The 12,490-nt window shown below is 47.0% G+C and overlaps 1 protein-coding gene across 2 annotated transcripts in view; it reads right to left on the reverse strand.

Moving 5' to 3' along the window:
* cntn5 (contactin 5) overlaps positions 1–12,490 on the reverse strand; it is a 151,011-nt gene that overhangs the window by 20,310 nt on the left and 118,211 nt on the right. For both annotated transcript variants that reach the window (XM_035525504.1, XM_035525503.1), the window contains exons 10-12: positions 10,383–10,519; positions 8,579–8,708; positions 4,582–4,726 (exon numbers count right to left, since the gene is read on the reverse strand). In XM_035525504.1, the coding sequence (XP_035381397.1) occupies positions 4,582–4,726; positions 8,579–8,708; positions 10,383–10,519 (412 nt within the window). The remainder of the gene's footprint in view (positions 1–4,581; positions 4,727–8,578; positions 8,709–10,382; positions 10,520–12,490) is intronic.

The following is a 12,490-nucleotide window of genomic DNA, read 5'->3' on the forward strand; positions in this document are numbered from 1 at the left end:
ACGGTGCTAAGCTTCCTCACTTCTCGCCCAGGAGGAGAAGACAAGAAATGGCAGACCGAACTCACGGAGGCGTGACAAAGTCTAACCCATACATGGCAAATTCATAAGCAGATCAGTCAGGGGATGTGAGTGGAGAGAGGGAGAGAGAGAGAGAGAGAGAGAGAGAAAGAGAGAGGGAGAAAGAGAGAGAGAGAGAGAGGGAGACAGAGAGAGAGAGAGAGAGAGGGAGACAGAGAGAGAGAGAGAGAGGGAGACAGAGAGAGAGAGAGAGAGAAAGAGAGAGGGAGAAAGAGAGAGAGAGAGAGAGAGGGAGACAGAGAGAGAGAGAGAGAGAGGGAGACAGAGAGAGAGAGAGAGAGGGAGACAGAGAGAGAGAGAGAGAGGGAGACAGAGAGAGAGAGAGAGAGGGAGACAGGGAGACAGAGAGAGAGAGAGAGAGGGAGACAGGGAGAGAGAGAGAGAGACAGAGAGAGGGAGACAGAGAGAGAGAGAGAGAGGGAGAGAGAGAGAGAGAGAGAGAGAGAGAGAGAGGTCAGGAGAGAAAGCCAGACGGGGGAAAGGGGAGAGAAGGAGTGAGAGAGAGAGAGAGAGAGAGAGAGAGAGAGAGAGAGAGAGAGAGAGAGAGAGAGAGAGAGAGAGAGAGGGGGAGAAGGACAAAGAGACAAATAACAGAGGAATAGAGAAGAAGAGAGAGAGAAGAAGACGGAAAGAAAAAAGAGCAAGAGAAAGACAGAAAGAGCGAGAGAGCGAGCGCATTCAACAAGGACAATGGCACACAAAGAAGGACGTGTAGAGGGGGCCGGTGGGTATAAGCAATATGCAAATCAGCTTTCCTGGCGATGGAAGTATCGCTTAACTGTCTCCTAAGAGCCACCAAAAATATATTTTAGGCCATTTGGTGTAAAGGACTTTTTTTTTAACGACCCACTCAAGAAAAATGTCTTGGGAAAATAGTGGTTCCTGGATTCACCCTGACACAAGACATACAAGACTGACACTCAAAAAAAAAAAAAAAGTACAAACAAAATAATGAATGCTTGTTTACAAAGCAAATAATTTTTCTCCCTTACCCAATACCCAATTGTTTCTTTTGTTTGTTTCACAGGGAGCGGCTGTGGCCATCAGATGGAGTCAGTGTTTCGTGCTTTTAAACTAATGGGATTAGTGCTTCACAAAAGCCTCCAACATTAGTGGAAATCCATGTTAATTACAGACCTTCATTAAGTCGGCACAGCTGTCAATGGGCGATAAACATGGGGCAGCTTCGATTGGCCCTTCGCTCGTCCCATGACTCTGCTGCTCAGAGTGCACAGACGACTGCTAATGTCAGAAAACCCTCCCGCAAAAGCTTTTGAGGTACACGCCTTGGCGTGTGATGTCCATCAGATGTGGCAGAAACGTTTAAGAGGCATCTGAAGAGCTGAGGAATGTAAATGTCAGCGTCTTAATGAAAAGGCGCGGGTGAGCCCCGGACCGGCCCCCGTCAGCCCCCGTAACTCTGTACGCACCAGTGCCTCATCGGTAGTGCACAAGCGCCAGCCAGGTTCGAACCGGGTGCGCCATCTGGCATCCGCACGGCTTCGCTTTTACATAAGGGCGGCGTTTGTTGGACTTAACGTGCGTTTCCGGTCCCGGGGCTGGCGTTAAGGGGGAATCGTCTGCGGTTCGTTCGTAGAAGCAGCCTTGGAGCGACTCGGGAAATTGACCTGATGGCTTTTTTTTTCCTCGCAGCCCCGTGTCTGCCGTGGGCGGACAGAGTGCGGCCAGCGAGAAAAGCAGAAACCAAACAAAGCAAAACAGCTCCGTCCGCCCTTGCTGCTCCGCTACGGTGGAAGACGCAAGAAATGGGTAAAAAAAAAAAGGCTCTGACAATTTAGGAGTGCGATTTATCAGATCAGGTAGACTACGGGCCCATTCATCACCTTGTTACCTATGGAACACAGCATGGGTGAGGCACGCGAAACCAGCCATCCATCAGAGGGCCCCGAGTCACTATCTCTAAACAATCTATCACATGGCAGACAAGCTCATTGCAAACATGATGTGTACAGATATATAAATGATTATAAATGATATGGGTTCACAGCTGACAAACCACAGCACTGACCTCAAGACCACTCTGAACTGTATCCCTTACAGCAGGCTGCGTGTGTGTAGCCAATGGAAGGGCAAATTGCGTCTGAATGCAGGCTACAGCATTACGGCTGAATTATTGATTTTAGGGAATGGAACTATGGCTTGATAAGCACTAGTAAGTGGAGAAGGTGTCAAGGTGAGAACTAGCTTTGTGCTGTGTGCAAACCTTTTCAGCACACCCCTGTGGTCAGAGTTGAGTTAGGGGTTTGTGTGTGTGTTTGTTTGTGAGTACTGTCCTAGACTTGTTGGGCTAGCAATGCCATTTTGCAGGACCATTTTAAAAGCATGTGAGTCCCACTGGCTATTTCTCAGAATAAATTGCCTGCTTTGCAACACCTTTACTGTCAGCAGAAAAGGCTAGTAAATAATTTCAGTATGTCCACTTGCAGGCATGCAAGGCCCATGATAAATATGTGGAGGGTCAGGGACTAAGAGTGTGTAGCACCTGTTAGTTGAGGTGTGTGTGTGTGTGTGTGTGTGTGTGTGTGCGCATATGGCGCACATGCGTGTGTTTAGCAGATGAAGAAAAATCCACATGTCCTATGGAGGGCAAATGTTTTGAGAGCTACCTCACTTTCACCCTGCATATCACACACTGGTGGAGGTTAAATCTTCTGTCTGAATTTCCATATAATTACAAAGATCAAGGTAATCATGCATGCAGATAAGGTTGCCCATTAGTGTAACATTATGCACTCAAAATGTCAGCTAGTCAGGAGGACAAGATTAAAGAGTAAGAGATTACACAAATTACAGTCTTTTCAGAAGTATGCATATCATGAAGTGTTTGCACCTTCATTACTAACGTCTCATTAGCACAGGCCAAGTGTTCAGAAGCAGAAGTGTGAACTCGCAGTGCAACATCCACAAGCATAGTGAGACACACACACACACACACACACACACACACACACACACACACACACACACACACACACACACACACACCTCTTCCCTCTGTAGCTGTATTACAATCTTTGTGGGAATGTTTTATTTAATTGCATATTACTGCTGTCCAATACTGCTGCGATTACATATAAATCTCTTACCAAGGAATAACTTTTTGTTTTGGATTTTTTTTTAATTAAAGAAAAAAAAAATACAGAACAAAATGCCCTTTTGTTCAAGGGGACCAGCACAATATCCTCATATTGTTAAAAAAGTGTACACTTGCACGCACGCCCACACACACCCACATCCTGGCAAACTAACATCATAACAACTCACACCAAACAGCCTCATGATATCATCACTTCTACGCTTTCCATGGGATGCAGAGAGGGATGTGATTGAAACTGCATCCTGGTGATCATGGCAGGGTGTTGCTGGGGAGAAGGATCCATTGGAGTTGTCGCGGTAATGAACACCGGGCTCTCCGGCTGAGCCTGGGACCTTTGCTCTGTCCATGGACAGAGGGAGCCGGAGCCGTCAGTTTGCTCGCCGGAATGCCGCGCTTCCAGGCGGCCAGTGGCGCTACAGAATGCTCCGCTTTCCGCTTCCCTTTCCTGCCATGAACATCCCGGCAGCGGCTAGCAGGCAGTGAGGATGATGCGTCAGGTGGTGAAGGCAAGGAGGTTCTCGAGGCAGTCCGCACGGGAACAGTGCTTCCCGCACGCGCTCCTGGACTCCACCTGCACTGCACCACTGGGCGCCTCCTCTGCTCCGGCACCTCTGAGCTCCGAGGAACCGCCAAGCCCCCTCTTGAGTTTCAAGCAGAGAGTGCTCATAACGGGACCTGCCCAGGTGAGCACCGTGGAGCACAGCTCGAGTGCGAGACCCGCGGCTTAAAAAGGAACCAAAGAAAGACTTACTAAAAGGCCAAAAAAGGCTAATAACTGGTGTTTCACTGACTAGCACCCAAAAGCTGAACACGCCGAACACACCGAATCCAGGATCACAGCAGGCGGGTTGGGAGTAGTCTAAAGTATTGATTCCTATTTTGGGCTTTTGCTGTTGCTGTAGGTTGGCCGTGACCATGTCTATGGTTTTACTGGCATCGTATGGCTCTTGCTGATCCAGGAGTTGATGTGGTCCTTCACGTCTTTCAGGGTGGGCCTGATTTACAGATGAACCCTGGGGAAGCAGGCTGACCCCCCCCCCATCAGATCAGATGTAAACTGGGGCTTTCCCCTATTCACAAACATGTTTCGGTGCATAGTGCATACAAACATGCCCAGGCCACAGACGCACTCTGCACAAGCCCATAATCATTGGCACGAACACTGATTAAGGACTGTGTTCGACGCATATTCATGTCAATTTATGCATATTGATGAGCACATTTAAATGAAACAATGAATTCAATTCAATTAAAAACCTGGGTCCAGAAGAGCTTCATCGTGCTGGGTGACACTAACAAAGAATTTGCTGCCATGCAGGGGGTCAGGGCACTGGAGGAGAGGTGGAGGAGAGGTGGAGGAGAGGTGGGTGTAAGATCGGTCTTACCTCCTGCTGGCCTGGATTCTCCTCTCCCCTTTCTTCCATGTGATCCTGGGCTTGGGCGATGCTCGGGGTCGGCACTCCAGAGAAACCTCTTTGCCCACAGTGGCGATGGTGGTCACTGGGTTAGCGCTGAACACCGGTGCTGATGCTAGCAAAAACAATCAGGATTTATGGGCCGCGTCCAGGACAGGCTGATGGAGAAGCACTTTCTTACAGATAAATGCATCATTTTCTAACACTACACACTGTGATCTATATCCTGTCTAGCTGAGAGATGGAGTATTGAATTGCAACACAGATATGATGAGCAGGGGGGATAAATTAGGTCTTTACTGAGAGTCAGGGGGATCGGTAGTTATTTGGTGATTTTCATAAAAAGAGATCATTGTTCAATCGCTGCAATTAATCATGCACTTTTGAATAGCCGATAATCACAGCCTTTGGATAGAAGCACAAGTAATTGCCTATTCCCTGGATGTGCATTAGGGAGGAATGGAAAAGTTCGGCACCTGGGAAAAACTCATTTCCATATGGCACGGAGGACAATGAGAGGCTATGCGAGGATGCGTGGCTAAATGTTAAGTGTGGCTATAAATAGACATGATGGGCCGGATTTGATGGTAGGAGGGGTGGTGTGCGTGGAGACAGAACGCGTGCATCCTCCGTCCTGCAGCAACCATTTTTCAGATTCATGTTGTACGAGGAGACGTCCGCGTAACCTGTGAGCAGTACTGCAGCAGTAGCCATTTACAAGAGGAGAGCACTCAATGACGCCTGATGCATTCTGGGTAAAATGTAGGCTGGATGGGCGAGATGACAGCGGCGCATAATTACCCGTGCCATCGTTACGCTCATCCAGGAGGAGTTAAAAAAATATATATATTTCCAGGCAGCACGATAAAAATAATTCAGCCCTCGGTTGACACGTTTAAAGATAATTACCGTTAAATGTCTCATCTGTCTGCAGGGAAGCTCTTCCCTGCTTAGCACATCGCACATGTCCTCTGTTGTCAGAGCGGATAAAAGGAATCAAAATGTCATTTATGTCTGGCCCACAGATCCAGCTGACCGTTACCGGAGAGACACTGGAGAGTCAACGGATACACACGACTCTGCGAGGAATAAAAACACAGAGCCTAAATGACTCCAGTCTAGTTAAAAAATCCATGTGCCATAATTATACAGGCTTCACTGTCTGAAAATAAAAAATGAGCATACTGTGTGTATGAACACAGTATGTCCACATGCTCATTTTTTAAGGTGCATGCAGCAAAAGTGACCACCCGCCTGAGGATTTCTGCAGCGAATGGCTGTGGGGTTGCCAGCGCTGTAAATTTTGGTTTGGTCAGACTGAGGGGGACTGCACAGCTGCTAGAGGGTGGGGTGGGGGGGGTCAACCCCGTAGCCTGCCAGCCACCCATGGTGGCACTTAGTTGAAGGCTGAGCCGCGCGCTACATGGATGACATTAGAGATGATGGAATTTCAGTTTCAGCTTTAGCTGCAGGGCCTCCGTCAAACCACCACCACCCCCAGCCCCCTGCTACACCCGTGGGTAGGCAAAGGCAGCCTGACAGATGTGCCTGGTCCTCCATGACATGGTTTGACTGTGTGGGTGCAATTCTGACTCTACGTATAGTACTCACGAGCCATGACTGCATATATATATATGTGTGTGTGTGTGTGTGTGTGTGTGTGTGTGTGTTTGTGTGTGGAGTGTGTGTGTGTGTGTGTGTTTATGTGTGTGTGTGTTTGTGTGTGTATGTGTGTGTGTATGTGTGTGTTTGTGTGTGTGTGTGTCTGTGTTTGTGTGTGTGTGTGTGTGTGTGTGTGTGAGTGCGTGTGTGTGTGATGTGTGTGTGTGAGTGTGTGTGTGTGTGAGTGTGTGTGCGTGTGTGTGTGCGTGTGTGTGAGTGAGTGCGCGCGTGTGTGTGTGTGTGTGTGTGTGAGTGCGTGTGTGTGTGATGTGTGTGTGTGAGTGTGTGTGTGTGAGTGTGTGTGCGTGTGAGTGCGCGTGTGTGTGTGCGTGTGTGTGTGTGTGTGTGTGTGTGTGTGTGTGTGTGTGTGATACTTGTAAGCATGTAAGCTCTTCTGGCTGCTGCTGTCTGCTGTCCCCACCTCCATGGGTAAAAATTGCACATTAAAAATTGAGTCATTAGCGTTGCTATGGTTTCCAGTAGCATTGCTAATTTTTAAATGTTAAAGCTAATCAACAGTTCAACTATTTTGAGTAGCAAAGTCGCTACATTTAATTTCCTTACAGCACACAAGGTTTTTCTCCATCCACCCAGATAAGTAGCTGCTTCTTGTTGGCTGGTTGGAAACCGGACAAATGTTTACTGGCTGCTAACAAAACCAGTTTGTTTACAAGCACAAATTGCTGCTTCTTTTAATTATTATTGGAAATTCGCAGGAGAGCTGACATCAATCATGGCTACACCTATAGTGTAATCAAGCTGCTTTAGCCACGTAGTTTTAAACTTCAGCTGTTAACGTTTTAGCTCAACGTAGAAGAGGACGTTTGGTAGAGCACAGTGTGGCTCAGCTCATCGTCTGTAGTCTTCCCTACACCATGAGGCGCCACGTGCTCAGAGCACATCATACACAGACTTAGCCAGCGCTTCAGACTGCGTGAGGACTCCTGTTAGCAGAGCGATGTGTCTCCACAACGCACAGCTATGGCCATTACAGAGGACAAATGGAGATTTGAAGTGCAACCCCAGTGGGTTGATGGTTACTGCAACATCTGTCGCAAACGTCCACAGACTCCCCAATGTCACGTGAGAGGTCAAAAGGTATGAGTACAAAGACTAATAAAGGTGGAGGTTTTTGTGGGTGTGGGCAGTCGGGAAGTGGCGTGCTCCGAATCCCTCCTTTCGCGTTATTCCGGCTCTGTTTAAGTCCGGAGAGAGGACTGCATGGGCTGGCTTTGCCCACGACGGATCTGGGGTCTGCAAAATGTCATAACTGCTGTTTTGCAGCTTCAGCGTGAATGCCGTCGGGCACAGCGAGAGATGGAGTCCTTTGTGTGATCGGCGCCCCCTAGAGGAGGAGAGCGCCATTACGAGAAAGGTGACTGAAAAGGAGCCACAGGAAGGGGGCGGCAGAACGGTTACGCGTGTCACGTCGGGGGCGGTGAAATCGAAGGTGATGGAAAGAAGATGACTGTGCCTCCCGCTAGCGCCGTGCCCGGTGGGGTCAACTCCATCTGTCCGGCCCTGGACGTCCAGCGGCTCGAACGCTTTTGCAAATGAGCTTCTGCCTCTCGCTTTTCTTCTGATTACTCGGAAGATAAAAAAAAAAACCCCGAACAAACAAACAAACAAACAAACAAACAAACGAGGCAGCGTCCCAGAGTGGCAGTCTGTCCTCGCCTCCCTCTGCCTCTCTCCCCTTTCTTTTTCCAGAGGGGTGCATCTTTCTTGGACTGTTTGTTTTTCTTTTTGTTGCCATAGTGCTCTGACTGACAGTACACTTTGCACTGGCTCTGCTCAGATGGATGTCTTTTCATCGAAAAGATTTCCCTTTACGTTCTCCCTAATACGGCAACAGCAGGCATTTTCGTTTTTTTAAATTTTTTGTTTACCGAGGGGAAGCGTGGCCTGCCAATCAGACCCGTGAAAGTGCTCCGCTCCTCTCCCAGTGCACACTGGTACACTCTGACTGCTCGCGGTGCTTCCCGTGGCACTCCCGCTCACGTGCCCACATTTGCTCCTTTATTTGAGGCCCGACCTTGTTCCACAGACCATTAGCCAGTTCATCTCCGCCGTTCGTCCTTATGCCAAAATGAGTCAAAAAAATTCTAACTCACACGCGCGCACCAAAGAATGAAGGAGTGGACATCGCTTGCATTATCTCTGATGTCCTTGCCAGTAAAAGCCTGCAACTTCCAGGTCTTTCCCGCACTCGCTTTCAGCTAATGGTCTGGTAATGGCTAAACAGAAAGATAAACTCATCCTTGCTCCACCTACAGTGAGGCAAAGGCTTAATAAAGGCAATTACCCAGAATTTTCAGCTCGGCGCTGGAGTAGACGGAGCCGTACTTGTTCTCGGCGACGCACTGGTACATGCCGCTGTCGGCGGGCTGCACCTTGCGGATCTGCAGCTCCCCGTTCAGGACCCCCACTCTGGTCTGCAGAGGAGACAGTCCGTGTTTTGCTGCACGATCACACACTCGCTCGCACTCACGCACACTCTTCATGGCAGCGATGCTGCACATGTGGTAATAGCTGGCTGGGACTCCGTCTGCTGTGGGACACTTTAACACATTTGGGTAGTGCCGTAATATTTCTCTCCATATTTAGCGGCTATGTTAGTAAAGTGTAAAGTGGTTCATGATTTCTGTATGGGAATAGTGGGAGTGTGAAGGTGTGACACAGCTGATAAGTGTGTGTGTGTGTGTGTGTGTGTGTGTGTGTGTGTGTGTGTGTGTGTGTGTGTGTTTACGTGTGCACTTGTACTGCACCCAAGTTGTAAAGTTATGTCAAACACAGTATTCCACTAAAGATGAAAAAAAAAAGCACCTTTAGTTCAAACATATTTTTCTCAATACAAAATCTGTGTGAAAATCCCAGGTCTATGTGGCACATAAGCATAGCTTTGCATCACAGATCATTTCAGTCTTTCAACCATCTTTAGTCATACAGAACTGATCAGCTCTTCCTGAATCATGTATCCTGGTAGCACTATCAGCTACCGTAGCCAGCTCGAGTTTTGTGCTGTACAACCCAGTGTTGAGGCCACAGGTGTGTGTTTGTGTGCATGCATGTGTATGTGTGTGTGTGGTTCTTTGCTGAAGAGATATCTTTGCAGAGTTGCATAAATATAGGCATATATGAGTGTGTGTGTGGATTAAGCAGCTATCTGAGAGCTCCTGTATTTATGCATACACAGTGTGTATGCATGCATTTTGGAGTGTGTGTCTGTGTGTGTTCATATTTAAGAGGGTTTCAGGATGCTTTGCTGTTTATGCATAAGTGGCAGATGCATGTTTAATCATGTTTAAGTTTGGTTTATTTGTCAAATACATAGTCATACACAGTATAACTCGCAGTGAAATGGTTAGAGAGTGCTCTGTCCAAACTGAGGAGAAAAAAACAGGATTGTATAGGGAAATATATATATATATATACACACACACAAAATATATTAACAATGTATGTACAATATATGTATATGTTTATATACACAATGTACAATCTATATGTGGATATGTATAAATGTATGTACACAATGTACGTACATGCATGTTTATGCATGTGCATGCATGTTTGTGCATGTGCTTGAATGGGTAAGCAAGTTTGCATGAGTGTGTCTATGGAGGTGTGCACAAATGTCTATGTGTGTGTGTGTGTGGGTGTGCGCGAGCGCACATGTCTGTGTGTTTGTATATGTGTGAACGTGTGCGCATGTGTGTGTGTGTGTGTGTGTATGTGTATGTGAGCATGCGCGTATGTGTGTGTGCGTGAGCATACATGTCTGTATGTGTGTGAATGTGTGTGTATGTGTGCGTGTGTATGTATATGTGAGTATGTGCGTATGTGTGTGTGCGCGAGCATACATGTCTGTGTATGTGTGCGTGTATGTGTGCATGTGTATGAGTATGTGCGTATGTGTGTGTGCGCGAGCATACATGTCTGTGTGTGTATGTGTGCGTGTATGTGTATATGTGCGTATGTGTGTGTGCGTGAGCATACATGTCTGTGTGTGTGTATGTGTGTGCATGTGTGTGTGTATGTGTATGTGAGTATGTCCGCATGTGTGTGTGCGCGAGCGCACATGTCTGTGCGTGTGTATGTGTGCATACCTGCGGGGTCAGTGGTTCTCCATTGCGGAGCCAGCGGTAGGTGGGTCTGGGTTTCCCAGTGGCCCTGCACTCCCACTGTAACTGCTCTCCACTGTCCAACTGAGAGTCATTTATCATACTGATCCAGAGGGGCATGGCTGCCGAGGTACAGGGAGGCACAAGGGACATACATATACTGAATATTTGCAAGTGACACACACACACACACACCCACACCCACATGCATGTTTGCACACACGCCAACACCCTCGCCGACACAACCACAAGCACACACACACATCCACGCCCACACCCACAAATACACACGCACACCCACCCCCACAAGCACACGCACGCACACACACAGACCCACCTCCACACACACCCACACCCCCCACTCTCTCAAACACTACAAAGCTAAGTTTCCATTGCAGATTTTTGGCATAAAGTGTATAGTCTGTCATGAATTTAATGACATTTGTTCCAGTTTTAGATGACATCATCATTAGGCCAAGCATATTATCTTTTAATAGATTTTAATATTAATATCTTCCATTCCTGTACAGAAGAAGGAAAACTTTTTTTTTTTTTAAATGAAAACTTGTTTGGGGTTCATAACATCACAAATCTGTAAATTCAGTAAATGAGTTTGGGAAATACTTCCTCATTAGCAGTCACTTCCTCATTAGCAGTCACTACTAGATTAAAAAAAATCACTGGTGAATAAATGACTGGTGAAAACAAACAACCAAAACAAAACAAACCAAAACAAAACCAGCCCCGTCTTGGAAAACGGACACGGCCGTAACTTGTGTTGATGCTGCCTTGTTGTTGGCCAGAAGAAGTCATGAAGGCACCTGACCCCGTCTGTAGCGGCACGGGAGCGGCGAGGCTCCCACTGCCGCCGTCCAGCGTGCTCCCTCTTTGGAGACGTGACAGCGATGTGTGTACATGCTCAGCAAATGAATGCCAACTCATGCGAGCGCATGATCTCCTGCCAAGCTCACGTCAGCGTGCGTGTTACTAAAAGCATAAACACGGCAAGTAACGTGCCCGGGGAAAAAAAAAGACAAAAGCACAACAATGGTATGTGTCTCTGCAGAAGGAATCGATAAGACATCATGCGGGAGGAAATCACCTCTCCAGTGCAGCGCAGCTATTTGTTCCAGTCTCGTTGTTGTTCTCAGGCTGGGTCTCATTTCTACTGAGAGCTGAAGTAAGTGCAGAGGAACCGCAACTCTTCCATTCTCTCTCTCTCTCTCTCTCTCTTACCCTCTCCCTGACATACCTGCTTTCTCTCTCACTCTCAATTCAATTTAATTGAATTCAAATCAATTCAGTTCAATTCAGTGCAATTCAATTGAGCTTTAATTCAAATAAATCGCCAAAGCTTTGATTAAAAAAAATTTACGTTTACCAAATGGTAAAATGTAACAGTATGGCCTCCTCCTCCCAGACGTCGCCGTTGTGTGTGTGCGCGCGCGTGTGTTTGTTTGCATGGCCACACCCTCCCTGTATGTTACACCTGTTCCTCGTTATATGTTGTTATTGTTTATGTATATAAGGCTTGTGCAGTCGTTGGTGTTTGACCTCACGTTATCCTATGCGCTACATTGTCTTTGTTGTATCTTAATAAACATTCTTTATAATTAATAATAATAATAATAATAATAATAATAATAATAATTAAAGACTCTTGTATCTGATATGATCACTCACGCTCCCTCAGACTGTGGCAGGAGCGAATGCACAGCGCTTGCCAGTGTGCTGAGAACTTTATGATCACCAAGAACATACAGCAGCTTCTCCTCATCAGGTAGCCTTAAACACAGGGAATATGGGGCTAATTTTGGTAAAAATTCTGCCTAATTCCTGCGCACCTTTAAAATGGTTTTACAGATCTCTGCATGCAGGGTCTCAGTTGGATGTTTGTCCCATTTGCTGAGTTCCTGATTTGTACGTGGTCCCCACACCTCACAGCCATACAGGGTAATTGGTTCAAATACAGATTCAAATATTGTTAGGCAAATTTTGACTTGAATTTCTACTGAAATGCTTTGTTTTTATGGCAAAGAAAGCCCTGCATGCTTTTCCCATCAGTTCATTCACTGGCAAGTTAAAATGTCTAG

Source organism: Electrophorus electricus, chromosome 4 (assembly GCF_013358815.1).
Source record: "Electrophorus electricus isolate fEleEle1 chromosome 4, fEleEle1.pri, whole genome shotgun sequence".
Classification (NCBI taxonomy): domain Eukaryota; kingdom Metazoa; phylum Chordata; class Actinopteri; order Gymnotiformes; family Gymnotidae; genus Electrophorus; species Electrophorus electricus.